Raw genomic sequence first — 25,424 nt, forward strand, 5'->3', positions numbered from 1 at the left:
ACACGGTTATAGTATTGCTCCGGATTTGAGCAAGGCGATGCCTTTATTTTTAGGTAAAACGTAGCGAAAAAGGCACGAACGACTGTCGACAGTCTACAGAACCAGTGATGCAGACACATGTTGATGGGACATAGACATGTGTCGTTGTGATGTAGAATGACCAGAATACATTCCATATTTTTTGTTCAACTTGGCACGTGCATGGTATGATGTTCATTTGTACCAACGTAAACTCTTTATACTGAATTGGAAAATATCCCAATGTTAACTGATTTCCTCTCTCTTTATACCATTGTTAGCAAATACACTGATACTGTAGATTTTTAGCCCTTTCCACTTTGACTAGCTTGTTTACCGCACTTATTCCATATTCTGTTCAAGCTCTCTGGTAGAGAGACTGAAGGTGGGGAATGTATTGTAAACAGGCTAACTTTCACAGGCTGGTGTTATATTTGGACTAAGTTTCAAACATTTAACAGCCAAAGCTCTAGGCTAGCAGATTTGAAGCTTAACGGCAAAAATACTTTTCTAAGGAACTAGTTCATTATCATTCTTTCAAAAGAAAATGTTTTCAAAGAGAAAAAAGACAAGTTGCTCTGTCATCAAAAGAATAAAGGTTCATTTGCAGATTTATAAGATTACAGAAAAAAATTGACCACAAAATAAACTCAGATTGAATTGTATGTCATTAGCTTAATCTCATAGTTGTATCTTGAGAGTATAAGGAGGAATTGTACGTTTCTTTGACAAGGGCATTCATGCTTTTAAAATGTGGCATTTTGTCGTGAAGTTAGGCTTAAAGCCGTTAGACACGCATAAAGCAATATACATGGGTGCATATACACAATAACGGTTAAAGAGCTAAGCTGAAAGTGAAAGCCTGTATACACGATTGCGGTGTACATAAACATCTTACATTTGTGTTCATGGGAATTACATTTATAAACACTTTTATGACCAAATATGTCAGGTCAATAAATCTAAAGACAGGCGAATTCTTGATTTTTCAGTAGCTTGGTTTATAGGTTTTGAATTCTGATATTAATCGGTTTTGATAAATTTGATGAAAAAAATGCTAGTTGAGCTGTGTATGAAATCAATTTAAAGTTTTGTATAGAGGATTCATGGACAGTGCAGTAAAATTTTCCGTAATTGGTGGTTGAAGATCAGGAAGTGAGAATCTTGGGATTGGTGGTTGTTTTTGCATTAAAAATTTATTAAAAATATAATGGGTTTGGAGTGTCAAGTTGAGCTTTGAATTAACAGAGAGCTCAGTACCCCTGTTACTTTGTTCAGATGGGAATATAGCCTAGAGACCTGTTGTGGGGGAGGGAGAGTGGGGGGGGGGGGAATACCACAGTGCGGCCACTGCTGCCAACACCAGACTCCATTTTCACATGATTTTAGACCCATTTTTACATGTAACAAAAATCAATACCCCATTTTAGACCATTCAAATTTTTAGAAGATCCCATTTTAGACCAAAGCACATAATCACCGATAGGAAAATTTCAACCAGTGAAATAGCTAGGGAAATTCTGAGAAAAATTCATTCCTGGAAATACTAAACTAGTCAAGAATTTACTCTGTAGTTCCTTCCAGGTCCAAAATCCCAAATTGTGTACAGTGGACCCCATTTTAGACTCTTTAGCGCTAGAATTTAAAACAGTAGTACTCATTTTAGACCAAAGGGTGAAAAGAAATTAATCCCACCCCAAAGGGCGACACATATACATATACCCGATAGACGGGAATAAACATTTGTTCTTGCTGCAAAACAAAACAGGGACCCTGGTAGTTATATAATGTATTTTGGTCTGCAAACCTGAGGGTATTTGTAATTTTCAGTTATTCATACATTGTTGTCTATGGGGTTATGTTGGCAAGCTGATCTGAAGAGGACTGTAACTTGATACGAACAGTATCTAATTGATCTGGTTTGTTTAGTTACATGAAAAATGAGCAAAATCATTTCCATGTAAGCAAATGTTTCAAAGAACCCCAGGTTTTGATTACAGGAATAGATTCAATGGATATAGAATTACTAATGTACATGTATGCAACCCACAATCCAGGTAAATCGTGTAACTTGACTCTTTGTTTTAATCACAAAATGGGTTCCAATAGGAAGTCTTAGAAGAATCCCCAGGTTTTGATTCCTCAGGAGTCTTCTCTAGATAGTAAAATTTATTAACCTTCCAATTCTGACATCAATGAGACCCGATTTGACTAAAAAGGAGACCTGTTTTACTTTAACATCTTTGAAAACTTAGATTCTCGAAAACACAGTCTTTGGTAATCAAAATCCCACGGGAAGAAGTGATCAATAAGTGTATTATTAGAAACAGGTATTGAATTCCAGGTTTATAAGGCTTTAAGGCCTGCTATGTAGCTTTGGCTGGAAAACACTTCTGCAACCATAGTATACTACGTTCACATGATGGCGACCAGAGTCAACTCTTCTCCAATATAAGTCTTAAAAATATCGGTAATATGCTTGTTTTTGGCAGCATTCAGATTCAGATTGAATTTGTCAAATGTGACTCTTCTTAGACCTGATTTTAAAACAGAAAAAAAGGTAGTTTTTCATACAAGGAAGTTTGTCATACATTTTGTACTTGATTATATTTTTCTATAATTTTTAGCTTTGAGCATTTCATCGTAATTAGCTCTTAAATTGCACAAATGATTAGTTTTCCTTGTTCCATTAAAAACAAAAATGCACTGACCTGGAAGAAAAGAAGATTTAAATGCAGTTTTAAGTAAACTATGTTATATATAGATGAATTTTTCATGAATTAGACTGATATACTAGTCTATATGCCTTCTGGGAACTCATTACGTAAAAATTTCATGCAGGAATTATTTACAAGAATGTACCATTAAGTGAACGGAAAGAAGCCCCAGGTTTTCATTCTCCTATCTTGTATATCAGAATTTCTCTTTTGTTTTTGTCGACAATGAATCCATCACAAACCTTAGAAAAGAAGCTGATACATGTAAATGCATGGCTTTGTGTCTGTGAAGTTTAGAGTGCTTTTGAAATGTAATGAACAGACAACAGTGTATGTGACTTTTTACATTTCATTGCATTTAAACTTTGTTGAATTTGAGGTGAAGATGATCCCAAATATTATCTATTTTGTAACTGGTACTAATTTTATAAGCTGGTAATAATATCACATGCATTTTATGATAGAATGTCCCCCTCTCCCCACCTCCACCCCACCCCCACCCCCCTTACATCCACAGAGAATTTCACATCAGATTTCCCCGTTCGGTATTAACTGTAGCTGACATGACATGTCAAAATCACTGAATCTAGATTGCTTTTTTTACTTATCAACACAATTTTTTAATACTCATATGTTATTCTGTCTTAAGGCATGTTTTCACAGCATGTCACATACATCTTCTAATTTGTCCAGGGGTAGACTGTTTGATGAATAAACAGTTATTCTACCGCCAATAGAATTGGGAGGTCACTTTATGGCAGTACGCCTGCAGTGTTAAAAAGAAAAATGTTAGGGGTTTTACCGCATCATCTTGATGAAATTCATGTAACATTTATCTAACTACATGTTTGATATATTTGTCAATGAAAAGATAAAACCAAGAATTCTCGTTCACCACACACAGTTTTTATTCTTTGTTAAACATCGTTTTTCACATACTAAGTACATGTGGTCTCAAAGGCATAAATAAGGTTTGTACAGAAATTTATATATATATATATATATATATATATATATATATATATATATATATATATATATATATATATATATATATATATATATATATATATATATATATATATATATATATATATATATATATATATATATATAATGACAAGATTTTGTGCTCAAAAATTCATTTTAACGACTATATATCCATTGCTGGGCAGATTTGTAGGTTTCACTTGTCAGTATGACTGCCTACTTTTTCAAGTTTACCTGCTACTTAAAAAAATTATGTACATCCCTGTGTATACATACATGTATGTAAATACACTGACAACGTTTCGTTATTTTCGTATAGTATGTCAAAATGCGGTACTAAATCCTATGAAATTGAAAGTCATGCATTGATGTATGTACAGTATTTGCTTCTCCAGGACATTTCTATTTAAATTGCTTGTTTATTCTATTGAGTATTAAGTCATCAGTAGTCACCCTGTGCTAATGTTACTGTTGACATTGTTCACCAAAAAAGGAACTTTTTATTTCTTCTCCAAACAGTGAGATGCAAGTCACTGTTTGCTGACTGTATGTTGTATTTGGTCTAGTGGTACTTAAGCACAAAGCTGGATTTCTAAATCAATATCAACATGGAAACTGGTGAAACAAACTTACATTGTAAATTTCTATCATGTTATCCATTACCTGTACATTTGTACATACAAGTACTTGAGGATGTAAGTTAATGTCTGTACCCATCGTATCCCATTACTGCTGTTTGAAAAAAAAAATCAGCGCAAGGAACAACTTTGCTTTCACAATACACACCCACATACACACACACACACACACACACACACACACACACACACACACACACATGCACATACATGTACAGTACAGACAGACAGACAGACAGACATGCATGCATGCTTACACACAACTATGTGCGCACACAAAAATCTACTACGATATTTTAGAACTTTGCAAATGCACTCTTGAGATATTAAAATTCTTTCAAAATTGAAAATGTGAATATCGTACGTCATCTCATTTATAATAACATTGGTATTGAGTCGTCCATATTACATCAAGTTGCAGGTACCATGTAGTGAATATGACCATGTTAAAAAAATACAAAATTCTAAGATTTATCAACGCTGCAGTTACAACTGAAACTTAGAACCTTTAAAGGGGCACAAGCTGAGTTTACACATGTTTGGACGTAGTTTTTACTGCATATTTAAACCATACTAGCAGTATTGTGCTTTAATAGTAAAGCATATTTTAACCACCACTTGCAATTAATTGAACTCAAATCTGGTATTAAGATATAACCCATGAATGGTCCAATGACGTAATTTATGATACGTATAAAAAAATATTCAGGAATTTCTTACTATGCAGTTGACTGTTCTAACATTGCCAGAAGACAATTGTAATGTTACAGAAGACATAGCTCGACATTAATGTTATACTGGAATGTGGTATTTTCACTTGAGTAAAAAGCTTATAAACTCAGCTTGTGCCACTGTTAACACCAATGATCATGTTGTGCTCTGTAAGAACATATAGCTTGGCTAAACTGTAGTGTAGACACAGACACAAAATTAATGTAATTGCATTTTGCTGTTGAGTTGATACAGCTACATGTAGATTATTGATTTGAAAATTGCCAACGCTCTTCTCAATAAACTGATTCTGTCTGGCATTGGGGTGATGATCAAGACATGTGTGGTGCATGCACTATTCCATGATGAGGTCACAGGGTTATCAATAATCTATAAATCACCATAACCTGTCTATGCATGTATGATCTTATCACCTAATGTCAGGTGTCTTCACATTGATTGCCCCTCAATCTGCCTATTTTCATTGCTACATATACCTTTGATAGTTGTTGAAAGCAATATTGATTTCTGCCTTAGTGCAAGAATATTAAAGACTTACATTTAATTCCCCAATGTTTAGATTTTCAGTAACAACACTATAATAGTACTAGTAGAGATGTCATATACATTAATTGCTTTGCCTTTGAAATTTGATAATATTTTTCTTTCTTCAACTGAGGAAAAAACGAGTGACCTAAGGGGGCCTTGACAGTACGAGTCACTAGGTGAGTAGTGACAAACATGGATGAAGAAAAATATTAGGAATAATTTTTTTTTTTTTTTTTTTTTTTGATAAAAAAAATGCTAAAGTGAAGAATAGCTCATAAGAAATGATGCACAGATATAGGCAGCAAAGCACTATATAATTATACTTCTTCAAGCATAATGTATGAAAAATCGGAAAAATAATGGTGATTTTGAATGTTTTGACTCTCAAGCACCACGAAACCAGTGATGTAGACATTGATTGTCGTGACAGAACCAGTGTATAAAATCCAGATTTCCAGTTCAAAGACAATAACTTGGCTTAGGTGTGGTTGAATCAGAGATGTTATTCCCCAATATTTTCTCTTCGTTCAGCCAAAGAAAATACGAGTGACCTAAGGGGCCTTTGTCACTTCTCACTTTTTTGTGGAACCTGACTCGTGCATGTTATAATATGCCATATCTAATAATACAGGTCACATCTTTACTCTTGGTATCAGAAACTATTATACAAATATTATTTTCCTTTCTGAATTATCTAACAGCTACAAATGCCACCTGACAAGTATGATTACACCTAACTGCCTCGTAGTAGTACAACTAATTGTCGGAATGTTTCAGGAAATATCGGTACTGAAAAGTTCATTTCCTACCAAGTCATGAAACGCCATAAAAAGATGATACTGGTCATTACTTTCCTTTGATGTCTCCAGTCAAGGTTTCAGGAAATATTGATAATAAAGATTTAATTTCCTTCAAATGAAAAGCAAACGATTAAAATCCCTATAAAAAAACATCAAATGTCTTTTTCTCATCCATTACATGTACTTAAAAGTATTCAAGGAAGATTTCTGAAACCATTCAGAGTTTGATTTCCTAAATCAGATTTGAACCCCTATAAGAATGAGATCGTATTTTACTGATAGTTGTGTTTATGTATTATAATTGCTCACTTCTATCTGTAGTCTTGTCCCCACCTGAATTGCTTCAAAACCAACTCAAAATGAATAGATGCATTTATTTGGTTCAAACCTGGTTTATGTCCCCACAAGAAAACCGACCATACATTGGATTTTTTAATTCATTTCCTTTTGCATGTGCATCGGTTTTGAACCGATTTACGGTGAAATGACCTGCCGAAGGTGGTTTCGATTAAAATCATTTTTAGTGCATGTGGGGATAGGAAAACCAACTTCAATTCGATTTCAAACTGATTCAACATGGGCACATGCAGGGCTGTTATTTCCTGCAACAAATTGATGCCTATAAAAATGAGATGATGACACACACTGATAGTGTACTATGTCTAGTATTAATTGTTATCTATCTTTAATAGATCATTAATCTAATCTGTTAATGCCAAAATAAGAGATGAAAAATGTTTGACTAGACTGATCAGTAGGTGTTCACCGCTGTGCAGGCTAGCAGATTAAAATACTGAATTAGAAGAGTGAGTTGATGAATGCTGGAATGGTGGGATGTCAAAATTTACTTTGAGACAGTGCATGTATAGAAGAAGTCATCCCCTGGCATTAACAGTGATTGTATGACTTTGCCATAATCCCCAAAATAGTGATAGATGTATGTATACACAGTTCTTTGGGGTGATAATCTAGAAATCTGTACAGGTTTTGATTAAAAAGGCAAGTATAGTCCCAAAATGGTAGTAACTCACATTATTGTCTATGATCTGTACAGTACGTGATACTACATGGTGCAATTTCAGAATTGGAATGTCAGAAATAGGCAGTAAATATGTCTGACAGATATGCATGTAACTGATGACGCTGTACAGGTGGAAATAGCAACCAGAATTTGAATGGCAGTTATCTAACAAAATATTTTCTAAAAATATCTTCAGTTGCAGGTACATGTAGTTTAGCTTTAAGCTAATTCAGACAGAGGTTACAGTATGCTGTTATAATACACATGTACTTGTTACAAACAATGTACAAACACATATGAAAATAATTTGACAGAAAGTGGTGTTAATCCTGAACAGGGTTAGAGATTGATTCAGACAAGGATTTATATAATCACAGATAGAATTTTAAGAAACACAGTTGAATGTTAAGGGAGCACTTAAATCTCAGCCAATCCTGTCCTCAGGTTTGCTCAAGACCAGATTTGTGTAATTAAATCAGTGAAAACGTTCATGTATACCCTCAACTACGCTTTAAACGGTTGGAAGTAAAAACTCAAGTATGCTTTAAACGGTTGGAATTTGACTGAATTGATCCACTATGTACTATCAGAGGATGCATCACATTAGAAACTTGCTTGCTGTCCAAAAATTTTGGTTTGCCATCAAAAAACATGTCAGCAGTTTTAGCAGCCCAGACAGTAACTTTTATCCCAGGCTACCAGAATGGTTGGTTGGTTTATATAAAGCCAGGACAAAACTTTGGCCAGTCAGTGTAACTAATATAAGTAGTGTTGTATGTTTTATGTAGTCCAACTTTGATTCAGCAATGTTGACTTTAATATGCAACGCTATTTAGATGTTATTCCCCAATATTTTTCTTCATTCAGCCAAGGAAAATACTAGTAACCTAAGGGGCCTTGTCACTACGAGTCATTAAGCGAGTACACCCCTTAGGTCACAAGTATTTTCTTGCTGAAGGAACAAAAATATTAGAGGATAGTATAATAATACCACCACCAGTAATATCAAAGAAAAATCTGGGAAAGTAGTGGCAATTTTGAACATTTTGACTCATCGAACACAGCGGAATCAGTGATGTAGGCACTCGTTGTTGTGACATAGAATGACCAGGGTGTAAATTCCATATTTTTGGCTTATGCATGGTATATATAATACAACTTCTACTAGTCTAGAGGCTATCCAGGGCTTCTCAATCTCATGATCTCTCTTAAGTTGAGATGAGATCCAAAGCCATGGTTATAGCCTTTATATAATAGTACTACAATTTATTGTGATCAAGGCAGCAAGAGAGGCAGACAGAAAAATTTGGGCTACTAGCATACAAATTGTAAGGCCTATCATAAATACTACATGCACCCACTGGTAGATGCAGTGTTCGTTGGTAGCACTTAGCTTCTGGGCTGACTGAGTGTGACCCTAACGTAGTGTCAAGTCACCTTGATGTAGTTTAATGGTTTGGGGCTCCACCCTCCATTTATAGCTATAGAAATAGAACTACGTCACTCAATGTTCACAATTTATATCGAAATTTTATTCTCACAGACACTTTGTATAGTATCATAGACACTTTCTATATGTAGGGTGTTTTATTAAAGTTTAAAAACCCTAGAATGGGTTCCCTTAACAGTTACACAGCTTGCTGCATATAAAATAAGGATTTTTTTGTGGGGAATGCCAGTTTAACAGCCCAGTTTAGATGAGGATAAATATTCAGGTGTAAAAAGCACTATGTCTTGTTTGGCAAATTTATAGAAAAGTGAGTCCACAACAAAAATGATGCTATGTAATGTGTGGTAACATATTATACACTGAATCCCAGAACTTAGGATTGAAGCTCTGGCCTTTAACTTTAAGTGTGATAAGAGTGAAGGTAGATTTTCTAAAATACATATATAACAAAAGTCAATGTGATTAAACTGACTTAGTTTCTAATACCGTAATTCTGGTGGGGAACCCAGTGAAATGCCATAGGAACTCTGAGGGTAGATCTTACCTGCTTGTAACTACCCATGACAAAAACACAATGACTGTATTACATAAAGTGCACTAATCAGCCGCTCTTTGCTTATAGATAGAAAATATGAAAAATGCATAATCCATATGGTTTCAGATTCTATACCTCCAGGTATATAAGTGCTTGGCTGTTTTTCCCTCAAAAGTGTTCTAAATCAGTAATCTGACAACTTTATGCAATCAAATTTCATACGGTATGCCTAACCATTTATCACTTATCTTCATGTATATTTCATATTTTGATATTACAATCTGTCTTGGTGGTTTATATAACTATAGCTGCTAGCACATATACCTTAATACTTTCGATCAAAACTTTAAATATTAATACTTCATATCGTTTGTTAGCATTATCCTAGATCTGTGGTATACACCTACAGTGAGTACTTGTGATTGTTGTGAGAGATCAACTCTGTCTCCCTGGGGCTGTACCAGTGGCCAGCTCTGGTAGGGGTGTGTGGCCAGTGCTGGAAACCCCAGGCGCAATTTTAGACCCCTTTCGACCAAAAATCAAGACCCCGTTTTAGACCATTACGGGTTTATAAAAGATGAAAGTTTAGACCTAAATACATTTTCCTTACGAGGCAACAGTTTGGGGCAATTAATGACAAAATTGAAAATAATACAAAGTGGACCTCATTTCAGACTCTTCAGCTTGAAAAAAACAGACCCAATTTTAACCCAAAGGGCTAGAAAACTCACCTCAAAGGGCAGTACATATACATTATACTCAAATAAGAGGAGTAAATATCCAATCCCTATCCATATGACCACTTTGATAATATAATATATAAAACTTAAATTCATTGTGCACTATTTTTTGTGTTAAATTTCTTGTGTTATTATCACATGTTTACAATGAACATAACTTTCATTTAATTCAAACAAATGGAGTTGGAAGAGATAGTTGTGATGTTGCCTATAGGGCAGTTCAGAAAAAAGTCTGGAGATTGTAGAAATGAAAACCCTATAGGGCAGCTCAGATATAGTCTGCGATAAGATACATGTATGAGTTGTACAAAATTCAAACTGTGCGATTAGCTATTAATATGTTCTACCAATTGTATACTCTTCATACAAGCCTATCATTACAATTTACAATGTTCCTGCTTGATGAATTTATGACATGGTCTCATCTATATGATAAGACAGACTCATGCTAGTCAAAACCATCAAACACTAATGATGATAAGTGATCGTATCCCATATGTAGTCTGGAGAATGAAAGAGAAATTATGAAACAGGATTAGAAAAAATTGTCATCGGTTGATAATTCACAATTAGTAATGTCAAAGGTCAGGTCTAATGTCAAAGGTCAGGTCTAACGTCAAACTCTAGAGTATGACTATGAGAAATCAACTTTGATTTTTCAGTTGGTATGGATACAGGTCATACACTCCTTGTTCTAAGAATTAAAGAGGTAAAAACAGGCACAATGTGTACATGAATTGAATTTTGTAGTATTTAGAAAGGTTTCAAAGTGCAAGGGAAAAAAAGAAAGCAGTAAACATTTTAATAGCTGTGAAAATAAAAATTTGAATGGATTGCTCTAAATACGTTCTTATCAGTCATGCAGAAAAAGAGATAAGCAGAAAGTATATATGGCTTTCCTTTGCGATTGTATACCAGTATTCAATAGTCTGATAAAAGAATACCGCAGGGAGAGAACTTAAAGTTAGTTTGTTGTATCTCTCAGAAGCCCACCCATCTCTTTGTTGCTGCAGACAGACACTGAGTTCTCCCTATCGCCAGACTATTACAATGGGTAACACTGAAGTAAAGCACTTTCTCTATGGGCCACACTTGTTTATAGCATTCATATCAAGTGTAAAGTATACTGTTTCAATTAGCAAATGAAACAGTGTACTTTTACACTTGATGTGGGTGTTATAAACGATTGTGGTAAATACAGACGCTTTAGGTGTTATGGTAATACATGCTGACAGTAAAGGTTTCTACCTGTAGACACACAGTCAGTATATTCAGTATACATCTAAATGATTAACTCTTTGAAGTTTTTTAGTGGTAATTCATGGACGAGGTTCACAATGGCACACATGTATTATGATGACTCAACTACTTCAGTCTGCTTAGTAGATGCTGTCTCTTTTTTTGGAAACAGTTGTATTGTGAAAATCAATTTCTAGCTGTCATACAAAATATGAAAGTCTCCTTTTAAAATTGACGTCTGTTGTACAACTGAACTATAGTCATAATTAAAGTGTTTTGGGAAGGATTCTGAACATCAGTATAAAGAGTAATAGTGATATTAAATGTATATATATATATATACTAAATATAGCTTTTTGGAAAATTTCTCAGTAGTTGTGTAATACTTTCAAAAGCAACATGTTTCAGGGTAAAGGGTCAATGTTAGTGTGTGTTAATAGCTTTTTTAAAAAAATAAAAACATTCAAACTCTATCAAGAGTTTCATGTTTGGATACATTTATAGATTACAATTATTGTAAATGTAAAGAGATACAGGAAAGCTATTTCCATGCAAAGCTTTTACGATATTCATCTCATTCTCAGTAATGTAAAGAGGACATATTCTAGCACCGACCTTGACCTAAGGCCTGCAAGGTCAATTGTCAAAACCAATTTCTGCCTATCATAGACACATTGTAGTGTTTGAGGGGGATGTGTCTGCTATGAAGACAGGTTTATATTTAGATTAATTATTTGGCAATAACTTTAAAAGTACTGATGGGGATAACACAATAAAGCAGTTACAACTGATGAAAAACTGTGTACAGTGGCATGCAAAGTAGTCATCTACACATGCACAGAACAGAAAATTTATAGTCAAGAAAATTCAAGTTTGTGTAAGAATTGATTTGTCGAATGAGAATCCCTGGGTATTGATCAGATAGATACTAGCTATCTCTGTAGTAAATCAGACAGTTGTCGATTTGGACCTAAGTTCCTTACAAATCAATATAGAGCAAAGTATAGACATACATTGTGACGTTCATTACAGCTACTTGTGATCAGAAATTTGTCGAGAGTATGTGATTTTGTAATCATGTTTTTTGTTAACTGCAGTCATGAACTAATGTCTGTGTGTTGCATAATGAATTTCTTGACTTTAAACGTTATACTACAGAAATTATTTCTTTGAGCTCACTGATGGTACCAAGAGATGGGATGAGGGTACACACACTGTCACACTACACCATGCATGCTCATACCACATATGAATGCACACAAATATGACACATAACACACAGTCTGCAGTCACACATACATACATGTATATACTTATGTGATATACACATACTGGTGCACATACACATACACAATCCATACATACATGTACATGTACATGTACATGTACACACAAAAAAGTGTGGTCGAGTGACTAGACACACTCCTTCAACATTTAAATTTCATACAAATTTATACACACCATCCAAATTATCTAACTCAGTCATGTTGTGTTGTATGATTCATCTTTAGGGGAATTGTAAATGGACAAGTATGAGTGGACGTAGTGTTCAGCTGACTAAGACTTTACTGGTTTATTTATCTGAAATGGAGAGGACAATGTTACAGAAAGTAGCCATGCAGTGTCTACAGGAATATGAATTAGGATCCATTACTGTACCCAAAGGTAAGTTGTCATTCTCCTACTTCACAATGGCAAACTGAGTCATGCAATTTGAAATACACATTCAAATACATACTTTAATACAAACAGACAGACAGACAGACAGACAGACAGACAGACAGACATACATACATACATACATACATACATACATACATACATACATACATACATACATACATACATACATACATACATGCATACATACATGTACATACATACATACATACATACATACATACATACATACATACATACATATTACAGACAGACAGACAATGTACACACAGATAGACAGACAGACATTAGTTGGTAAATACATGTATAGTTGAGCAGTACATAAATCTTGTTATTCACCTTTTGCCAAAATAGTTTAATATTAAGTCATATTTCTCATCTCAGTGAAAAATTGAAATATTACACCTATCAGTAAAACTCTAATTTCAACCGTATGGATTTTGAATTTGTCAATCTAATGAGATATGTTGGACACAATAGGAGACATGAAGAAAGAAATATTTGAATGTAGTTCGGTATTGTTAGAAGTGAAATCCTTCGAGAGTTGTCATTGACTTGGAGATAGAATGAAGTCTTGTGTAATGTTTGACAGACATTTCAAACCTACATGACAAGGTTACGACGTGCCACAAGAAAGGCTGCAAGATCCTTTAACAAGGATGTCTTTTTTTCAATCAGTTCTAAATACGCTCAATTGATCTCACTGCCCGGAGGCAATTGAGTTTTCAAAACGAGAGAAAATCAGAACTGCCGTTGGTGCTATTTAACTTCATATTCTGAAGTGGATGCAATAAGTAGTTCTGTCGGAACAAAATGGGTTGATTGTAGAGAGAAGGTGTTTAGAAAGATGAGATCCTGTCATTACTGATAATGAGGGGGAATTCACTTCCAAGGTATTGTATCGAACAATGACTGTCACAAATATCAAAAAAGTCTGAGCGTGTTCAAATATAGAAAACATTCCTATAAGTAGCAGTCTGTTGAGGATTCTGTAAGTGTTACATGATCATAAATGGTAAAAGAAATAGAATTGTAAGTCTTGAGGTATGGATATATGCATGCCTAACATCATTCACCACATTCCCTGTGAAAATGTGAACTTGGACAAGACATGCAATCATGATGTCTGGGTTTTTTTTATGCAGTCCAAAGCTTTCTGTATATACCTATATAATTGGTTGCTGACAAATTAACATCATTGTTTATTATAGATTGTAAAATATATAGCATGTTTTATGCAATCATCAGCTACCTGTATAATGTACTAGCACCTCACAGTATAGACCTGTTGCTTAGTTCCAAGATGCCATTGCATGTCTGTCCATAGAATGTTAATATGTATTGTGTACCCGCTGAGGGGTTTGCACGCGCTGCTCAGGGGGATGGTTGTCACCTGACTATACCCTGGATTCACCCGTAATATTTGTTCTATAAAATCACTTGTAATCAAAGAGGTCATAAGGTCTTTCCATCATTTCCCGATGAAAATGTACGTCGTTATTTCAGATGTAATAAAGACAACACAAGACTAAATGTAACATTTTTAGCAATGTCCTTTCACGCAATGCATCTTGGAACCAGAAAATCAACTATTCATCATTGATTGTTTAGAAGATAAAGGCTTTAATCTATGTCATACAACATGACTGTATCATGATCATTATATGTCTATACTGTATTTGTCTTCTCAATGGTATGAAATTAATGCATACATTACTTGAAGCACTGATGTTTAGACCATAAGCATAAACCTATTTCTCCACTACTAAGGAAGCCATACTCTTTATAACTATTCACAGACATTTGCCAGGTGTATGCCAAACATGGTAAATCACATAGGAATAGTCGACAAGCTATGAATATCAATGAAAGTACTCACACCGCTGCATGATTATTTAATCATAATGTTGTCACCTAGTTACCTATAGCTTAAATGTAACAACACCTCATGTTTGAAGAGTTCATTTCAGAAAAATCCCCCCAGGATCTTCCTATCACACATATCACCTACAAATGTTAAATGGGTCTCATATTACAAATCATCAATTTTGTACTTTTCAATTTTAAGTACTTCTGTCTAACTGAAACTCAATTGTACGTTCAGTGAAATTGATCAGGTGTGGCATTAGTTTTCCAATGATCATGAATAAATTAGGACAATGACAGAGAGTCGCCAGGTGCACCATTAAGCCAACTCATTTGCCAGTTTTCAAATTCATAGAACAATTTATGGAAAGTTAAGTCGTGCCAATTCATGGAGCCCTGATTGGATCGCTGTTGTGTCACATGTAGGTCACAGTGATTATATAGTGAAAGTATTTCATCTCAACTCGGTGAGGGAACTCTGAATTCAGAAAACTCTGCCGAATGTAGTCTTTGTGAAGGAGAATTTTACGAAAGAATTCCATTCTAATTAAAAAACTCTGGGTGAAGCCATTGTATCGAAAGTATTTCATCATAATTCATGGAACTCTTGGGTGAAGCCAATTTGTGATATCGCGGAGATCACGATACTATCGACCGACGTTCATTTTCTAGATCTCGACTGACAGCAGTTTCAATTATTAGATGTGAGTGCTACAAAATGTATCTGCTAGCTGTTTCATGTATCTAGCCTTTGTGAAACATTTGCTTCGATCTATCTGTACTCCAGTTGTCACTTTTAACAAGAAAAGTATGCACAGTATTACCAAACTGATGGATGGATGGACGTACTTACAGACAGACAGACAGGCAGACAGACAGACAAATATACAGGCAGATAGATAGATAGATAGATAGATAGATAGATAGACAGACAGACAGACAGACAGACAGACAGACAGACAGACAGACAGACAGACAGACAGACAGACAGACAGACAGACAGATAGATAGATAGATAGAGACACAGGTATAGATATCTGTAGAGTAACTTTTCCCTTACTCTTTTTCACAGCCTGAGTGTAGACTAGTATAGCTAAACGAGACTGTATATCTAAATGCTTTCTGAGTCCTTGTTGAAGAATCATTAAAGGTAGAAAGCTGATGGAAACTGGTCATGAGAGTTTGATAGGTTATTGACTCTGTAGTTAATGTGAGCTCTTAGATAGAGTATGATGAATTGTAGAGGCATCCATTAGTCAGGAATCGGTACATAACACTCACTGAGAAGTACATTACTCAATTATTCAATCATATCTCAGACTTCCTGTGATATATAACTGAAGTGTACAGTATACAAGTTGAGATTTTTACAGCTGTCAGTGTATAAAGTATGGGATGCGCTATAGACGCGATTCAACAGATTGCAGACAGGTTTGAAGGAGTGAATAGCTTTGCCACAATATCTATAGAGTTAACGCCATGCCGAATGTGTGTGTGTGTGGTGGGGGGGGGGGGGGTATTTGAATTTTGGGATGGCGTAAATTATCTTATGGGAGAGAGCAAGTTTGCCATGAATGTATAATGGTCACTCAGGGATGTGTGTTTTATGTATGGGAAGAAGGATTTTTTTTTCCAATTTCTGTTTGTACTGAGATTTTACCTTGTAATGATCTAATATCACAAACAAATAATACAGTCTCACTTTTACACATGTACAATTGCTATAACGTAACTGTATGAAGCTTTCTTGAATATAGTTTCATGCATATAAGTGTTATTATCCCATATCATAGATATTTAACTTGGTGATAACAACTGATTTGGGTTGTGTAACTTGTGACTATTTGGCTTATTTTTAGCTTGAGGGTAATACTGTCAAGTCATGCTCTCTTAATTCTCCCTGGGGTATCTATTCTCGCACCCCCCATCCCCCTCCCCCCCCCCCCCCCAAAAAAAAAAGAGCAGAAGAAATTACTCGGCCCTATAGGAATGCGTATTACAGTTACATGTATATTGTTGAATAAATTAGGCACGCATATACTATAATAGCAATCTGAAGTAGAGGAAGAACTGCTGAGTGAGTCATTTGTGTCGAACCCTTGTGAATTGACCTCAAAGCCTATTGTTACTGACAATAGCTAAAGAATGCTTTTTAAAAAGTCATTAATTAGCCAATTTACCAGCTTCCTAATTTGGGGTATTGTGTGTGGGTAAAGGTTTATCAATGAAGTCATTACACTTTGAGTGGGACTGACATGTTAAGGTGTATTCCCACTTCTTTAGTTACTATACCCAGTGCATAAAAAAGAATTTGTCAACAACACTTGTAGATTGTTGTTAGTGCTTAGGTTTTGCTTTCATGGCTCACAGTGGGAGGCATAGGTCACCGTAGCCTTTGTGTAATGCGAGTAATTTAAACAGCTAGTTCTCCAGTGCGGCTGTCTTTCAGCCCATGGATGTATTAGTGAGATGTTCGGCCTAAGGCAGCGTGATCCTGACAAATGTGGATAGAAAAGAAGTCAACTATGCCATCTCCAATTAAAAGGGAATAACAATGGCAGATTAAGAACAGAAACCCTCATTTCAAGGCAATATTCAAGGAAAGCTCATTAGTTCAGAATGGATGGTTGGAAAAATATTTGGATATTTCATCAAATGCAGACGGGAAGGGTTCTTTGTTGGTTCATACATGAAGGTTGAGGTGTACTTAAGTGAATGTAATGTAACACTGTGTACAAGGTTGTCAACTTGCCCCGTAGATTCATACCAAGACATGTCACCAAAGTGTAGTATGTCTTGTATCAGTTAAAGCACATGAATACACTTGAAGACTGCCTGGAGTCACATTATGCTGTGTTCAGTGTAGATCCTGATGACAAATTGAAAACAGAACTGTAAAGTTTTAGAAACTTTACATTCTGTGTTTGATGGCATTCCGCCCCAAGAAAGGAATGTACATTGAAGTGTCTACATGTCTCACAAAAAGATCATTGTATAAAATACTCATTGCATTTTATCTTCCTTGTTATTCCAAAATTTTGAGTTAAAAAGTCAGCTGAAGTTGACAGCCATTTCTATAAATAGGAGTCAAAGATGACTCTTGCTGATATGTTGGTTGGCAAAATGAACAACTGAAAAAACTTAACGTTTTTACTACACTGGTGGAAAAAAAGAAAAATTGAATAATAAGGTTTTATAACTGTACAGTTTTGTCTCGTAAAAGTCTGAAGGAGACGACTCATTCAGAAGACAACATTGTGTTTTGCGTATGTATCACCATAGCGATGGGTAAATATAAACACATACAAAACTTATAGTAGTCTGCCATTCACAATTAATGCTTCATGTATTGTACATGTAATGACATCCTAAAATGCTCATATATTGAGATGGTATTGAAAGTGTACAAAACACATACCACTTTTTAAAAAATAACCACAGTAAAATTGAATTCCATTCATTTTTGCACAAAGACAGGAATGAAAATTGATTTCCTTTTAAATATACATGTAGTTCAAAACACAAGCAAAAAAATGGATAGGTGTATACCTTACGGAGGTGTTAAAGAAATCTGCTGAAGCCATTGATAACTGATGTTTAGATGGGAATAAAATCTAGTAGAGTTGTGCATTTTATTTGATATTAATACTTGATATCGATATGTAAGTATTAGACTGATTTCAAAGAGACAATTATAGTAAGTGAAAAGTTTCATTCCAAAAGTTGTGCATTTTTTGTTTAATATTAATAAATTATATTCATTCTTGAAGATATTGCATTTCGATTTGATATTAATATTTAACGCTTAATTTAAATATATTGATTTATTGAGGGTAGAGACGAAGGAGGTCATATCTAAGTAATTATGTGTACTATTACTATCTGGCTGTGTATCAGCTCAGAACGGGATGGAGTTATAATTCTATGCTTTATCACAATGAAATGTGAAAACTGACAGTTGACAATGCCAAGACTTATGATCTGATTAAAATCTAATATAGCAATACAGCTTTATGTACCTCCATTTCCTTTGAATATTGATGTTTGTTTTTGATTCGGTTGTTCCTGGAATGATCACCTCCTATTCCTGGAACAACAAATCAAAAACAAACAACAACATTCAAAGGAAATAAAAGTAAAGCAATTGAGATGACATTGCTATATTAGATTTTAATCAGAGATGTAATTCTTGGTACTGTCACAACTGTCATTTTTTCAGATATTTCATTGTGATAAAAACAAAAGCATCTCTAGAATTTGTAACTCCATCCCGTTCTGAGCTGATATATACTGAGTTATCAAGCTATATTCCTACATCAGGTTATAAGCATAGTGCAAGACTTAAATGTTCCTAGTTTTTCTATCTCCAAAATTTCTTGAGATTTTTAACGACAGTGATTTTGGAAAGCCAGTCTCAGAGTGTGATGGATGAATAGCATATCGTGTTCATAAAGTATAGAAAACGTAGTGCAAGAAAATAGCTGAAGTTGTTAGGTTTCATTGATATGACCCATTCTAAAACATCAATTTCACCATATTAAGACCTACGTCTTTCTAAGGTCTCATTGCCAGTTTTCAAGTTGTTTAAAGAAATTATTGAAAAAAATGAAAGCTGGCATGTTTATTTACCATCTTAACTAGCATGGTTGTGTTTATTGATATTTTTGCACACTGTGAATGTCAGTAATGTACATTGGAGTGTTGTTTGTTTGTTTTGTCAGTGTTGAGTAAGCTTCAATAATTTTGTGAGCAAGGATCAGTTTCCAGTGCACCATAAATGATTGCCATTCCCCAGGGATATCACTGACCAGTTCTCCCAGTGGGGGCCTGTTGACTTTATGTACATTACTGGAATATGTAATAGGAGTTTCCCCCTAACAAGTAGATCCCTATCACAGTTTGTAGTAAGTCCTATGTTGTTTGTGCTTGGTACATTAGTGGTTTCCTGTATACAGAAAGTCTTGTCAACACAGTCAAGTGCTGATTTCTGTCCAGGCTTTAGAAAAGGTTCAATGACACCACTTCACAAATGCTGTGAGATATGGCATAATCACTTCAACAGTTTAGCCCTGGAGCTCCTATTGAAATTATACGTTAGCTGACACCTTGAAATGTATGTAAAAACCCTATATTGTCACTTAAGGTGCGATATCTAGGGCATTGACATTTAGTTAGTGTTAGTAACACGTTTCAGGTATATAATCCATTACACCGATGGTTGTTATGGAAAGCCTTGTAGAGATATAAATGTCAGGAGACACCTCTAGGTGCACTTCTAAAAATAAGATTAAAATTAAAAGTGTTATGTGAAGGTCTTTGAACTTGATCAAATACTCACCTTCACAAGACCATATGCTGAGAAACAAATTCAACAAGGCTGCAAAGTATTAAATGCAGGAGTAAGGTTCAATTTATCCAACTAATCCAAAAGAAAACTAAACAGTGTTATTTTTTAAATGATTTATATCATTTAGCAATAGCCTCTCAAAAGACCTACATTGTATGGATACTTTGCCAGGCATTCAGCAGACGACAGATAATTTTGTAAGATGTTTTGTAAGTCTTTCACGTGTAATTTATTAGATTTAAATTATTCTGTTCTTAAATTCTATACTATAGACAACATAAAAAGGGGAGGGAATTGATCAAGTGTAGGTGTCCCGTTATAAATTCATGGAGGTTAATATAAAAAACATGAAAAATTATGTTTTGCATTTGTGCAATGTGTCTTTTCTAAGAGAGAGAGAGAGAGAGAGAGAGAGAGAGAGAGAGAGAGAGAGAGAGAGAGAGAGAGAGAGAGAGAGAGAGAGAGAGAGAGAGAGAGAGAGAGAGAGAGAGAGAGAGAGAGAGAGAGAGAGAGAGAGAGAGAGAGAGAAAGAAGAAGGGGCAGGGGGTGGGGGAGAGGTGGGAGGGGGAAGGCAAGAGAGAGAGAGAGAGAGAGAGAGAGAGAGAGTGTGTGTGTGTGTGTGTGTGTGTGTGTCTTTCTTGGCCCTCGATTTACATGTCTACATTTCTTTTGAAGTTTTGGTATAGTTCTTATACAGTATCATTACCATTTACACCTCCAACCAGAGACTGGCATCCAAACTACATTTCTTTGTACCCTCTTCTGTTTTTAACTTAATTAGCATATCATTTGCATATAACATGGTGATTTGCTACAAACAAATACAAGTTAATTATTAAAGCTCCAACAAGCATATAAGCAAGAAACAAAAGGAACTAACAGAAATGCAAATGAAGCACCAACTCAGAACTTGAGCTCCACTGAACGCTGTCTGCCAAAAACACCAAATTCTCTTCATATAACAAAAGTCCAGAGCAAAAATCCGAAACAGCACTCAAAATGTTCCCAGATATCAATACATCCATTATATCATTTATTGCAGTTCCAACTTTATTTTATTGTCTAATGAATACATGATACTTATCCTTACATAGGCACCATTCACAAGCAAGAATTTGAAGTATCACCACTAAAAATTTGTTTTGTGTTTGTGTTTGTTTTTCAGCATGCATAACTAGTAACTGAATCTAAAGGAATTAGGTGCTCCAAAAAAATAAAAGAATTGTGAATATTATGTGTACTGTATCCTGAACACAACCACTGACTGTTATCTGAAAAGGTTTTTTCTTTGTGTGTGCAAACGTAATTCCTTTTATAGCATCTCTCTCTACCATGTTAATCCTTAGTCGTTAAGTAGACTATCTAGCTAGCTGTATATTACTTAAAAATAGACTCGGCACCCTTTATGTCGATAACACATTTTATTCATCCAATCTTGGGATTTATAATGTAATGTATTTGAAATCCTCTAGATAGCAACTACTGTTACTTGAGGTCCTCCATTACTCTTCTTTAAATTCTCAAACACGACTTGAGGCATGCGGTCACCGTTGATACATAAAATTGTAGTCTTTCTGACCATGTGTATGTGGTATCTAACATATTATTTATAATGTTCCAAACATGACTCACAGTAGGCATTTGTTACCTGCTAATAAAACTATCCAGCATTTTAACTACTGATCTAATTCAAAACTTTTCTTGTAGAGAAATTCATGAAATTAATTGTCAAACGGTTGTAAACATTTCTGAGTCTCATTTTCTAAGTTTGTCAATAGATTACAGTAGGGTATGTGCATGGCAAATCATATTACAAAAGAATGATCCTGTGTAATTGTATGCTCCCAGATAAGATTTCACTAATGTGAGAAATCTGGAATTGAATCCCTCACCTTTAATTTTAAGTTAAAGTACAGTAAAGACAGGTACATTTATTGCCATGCTATATATTTGGGCCAAGTGCTTTCAGCCTTTCCCTGTGTATTATTCGAATGACGAGTAGTTCAGGTGATCTTTATTCATCATTGTCTAACCAGTGTTAACCTATCAATAGGCATCAAATTGTACTAAAGGTATACTGTAAACCTGCATATTTTCACGACTAGAAAATGTTGCGATTTTATAGTCTTCATGTAGTTCACAAAGATTAATTTTCACTAATAACCATACTGGTACATTGCATTATGCAGAAATATATATTTTCGCTACTAATTATTTTCGCGTTTTTGTTTTGTAGCGAAATTAGCGAAAATAAATCTTATGCGAACATTTCCAGGTTTACAGTATATGTGCTGTCTTTTTTGCATACATCATTAACTGTTTAATGCGGCATATATTTTACAATGCTGGATAAACCATCTCATTAATATACTATTAGACTAATGCTCTTTTTATGAGGTACACAGTCATCATCTCTCAGAGAATTGGAAAAACAATTTCACTGTTCGGAAATTGTGCGGGGAAGTAGAAGAAGACTGACATTAGGGGTAGCGATGTTAGAGAATGCAGGATCAAAATGTTGAGGCATTAGCCTATATGAAATTGTTATGACATTGAGGGTCCAGTGTCCTTCAGGTAATGTTGTATGATACATTCCAATCACTGTGACTCTTCCGATGGGTTCACACTGGCCAACCAATCACTGTGACCTTTCCAATGGGTTCACACTGGCCAACCAATCACTGTGACCTTTCTGATGGGTTCACACTGGCCAACCAATCACTGTGACCTTTCCAATGGGTTCACACTGGCCAACCAATCACTGTGACCCTTCCGATGGGTTCACACTGGCCTACCAATCACTGTGACCCTTCCGATGGCTTCTTACACTGGCCTACCAATCACTGTGACCCTTCCGATGGGTTCACACTGGCCTACCAATCACTGACTCTTCCCGTGGGTTCATACACTGGCCTACAAATCACTTTGACCCTTCAAATGGGTTCACGCTGGCCTACCAATCACTGTGACCCTTCCGATGGGTTCACACTGGCCTACCAATCACTGACTCTTCCCGTGGGTTCATACACTGGCCTACAAATCACTTTGACCCTTCCAATGACTTCACACTGGCCAACCAATCACTGTGACCCTTCCGATGGGTTCACGCTGGCCTACCAATCATTGTGACCCTCCAAAGGATTCACACGGTGTAATAGTACCAAACAGTGGGGGTCCTTCCAAGGGGTTCACACTGGCCTACCAGTCAGGGGTACGTCCTTCCAAGGGCTTCACTTTAGCCTAACAATCAGTAGGTCTTTCAAGTGCTTCACATTGGGTGTTCATAGTACCAGTCAGTTGGGTCATGCCACGTCCAAACTTCACACTGGGCTACCAATCAGTGGGGTCCTCTCAAGGGCTTTACTTTAGTCTTCAAATTGGTTTGATTTTTCCTAGGGCTTCACACTGGCTTACTAACACCAATCAGTGGAGTCCTTCCATGGGCTTCACTTTAGCCTTCCAATCAGTTGGACCCTTCCAAGGGCTTCACTTTAGCCTTCCAATCAGTTGGACCCTTCCAAGGGCTTCACTTTAGCCTTCCAATCGGTTGGACCCTTCCAAGGGCTTCACTTTAGCCTTCCAATCAGTTGAACCCTTCCAAAGGCTTCACTTCAGCCTTCCAATCAGTTGAACCCTTCCAAAGGCTTCACTTCAGCCTCCCAATCAGTTGGACCCTTCCAAGGGCTTCACTTTAGCCTTCCAATCAGTTGAACCCTTCCAAAGGCTTCACTTCAGCCTCCCAATCAGTTGGACCCTTCCAAGGGCTTCACTTCAGCCTCCCAATCAGTTGGACCCTTCCAAGGGCTTCACTTTAGTTTTCCAATCTGTGTGGACCCTTCCAATGGCTTCACATCTGCCCAAATCTTCACTACTGTAGTTGACCAACTGTACCACATGATTACATGGTTGTACCACTAGAGGATGCTCATATGAAAAGGTCTAGCCATAGAATTTGATCGGGGTAGAGCCCTAACAAAAAGTAGTTATTGAGGTATCTGATGGAAGAAGAAAGCCCAAAGTGTGTACGCAAATCCAATTTTGTAATGTGATAGCAACTATACTTTAAAACCTGGAGAGAAGTCATCACCTGTACATGAAACGGAAGTGATATGTTGAGACAACACGGAAACGGATTCTGTATCCATCTACCTTGTAATGTTCCCCTGTGGTTACAGATACTCAAAACATACTAATTGACAATGTCTATACAAATGTTTTAACTTTCATCATCATTGTAATAGTCAATTCCATACATAAAAACAGTTTGTAGAATTTTCTATCAACTAGTGTCCTTGCCATTAGATACATCATCATTACCTCTGTTTATGGTGTGCATCTATTCCCACTGTTTTGCCGGGAGGTAATTTGTACTTAGGCTTGTCAAGCAGACACTGTGTTTCCTGTTTCCCTGTGGGCTTGCCAATTTGTTGGTGGATTTCTAGACATCCCTATTTCAGAGTTACTATATATAAGGAGCCAACATATTAGACATTTTGTACTAATTGTTAGATTAGAAATTTTATCATCAGCTTTGATTCCCCCCCCCCCCCATACATCCATGTCTATAGGTATTGCTCTGTTGTTTTTTTATTTGCTATAATAATTGTTAGCTATCAATATAGGTGTAATTGCATACATCATGCATGTATAAAACCATATACTTCAGTCATTCATACACACACACATACATGTATAATTGTGTATACATTATACATATACGTACGTATGTACGTACGTACGTACGTACGTACGTACGTACATACATACATACATACATACATACATACATACATACATACATACATACATACATACATACATGTACATACATGCTTACATGCATACATAGTTAGTTAGTTATTTTATTCACTGTACTTTTTAGTAGATACACAGAACCCAAGGCTATGGTACCGCTAACATAAGTTTAACACACTAAAATAAAAGTTGATAAGTACAGAGGGTCAACCAAAGGCAGATGGCACATAATTATATTACATGTAACAGTTCAGACCTGGAGTCGAAAACACTGAAAATTTAAACACTTCGGATTTACGACAGTGTATATGGACATTTTCATATATGGATGGGGACAAGCTATAAAAAGTAGTTAGAGATTAGATACA

The 25,424-nt window shown here is 35.6% G+C and overlaps 1 protein-coding gene across 1 annotated transcript in view; it reads left to right on the forward strand.

Annotated features, from left to right (window-relative positions):
- Positions 1-25,424, forward strand: part of LOC144439232 (uncharacterized) — a 105,004-nt gene that overhangs the window by 31,715 nt on the left and 47,865 nt on the right. Inside the window, exon 2 of the mRNA XM_078128506.1 lies at positions 12,920-13,073. Coding sequence (XP_077984632.1) covers positions 12,920-13,073 — 154 coding nt within the window. The remainder of the gene's footprint in view (positions 1-12,919; positions 13,074-25,424) is intronic.

This window comes from Glandiceps talaboti, chromosome 8 (assembly GCF_964340395.1).
Source record: "Glandiceps talaboti chromosome 8, keGlaTala1.1, whole genome shotgun sequence".
In the NCBI taxonomy this organism is placed as follows: domain Eukaryota; kingdom Metazoa; phylum Hemichordata; class Enteropneusta; family Spengelidae; genus Glandiceps; species Glandiceps talaboti.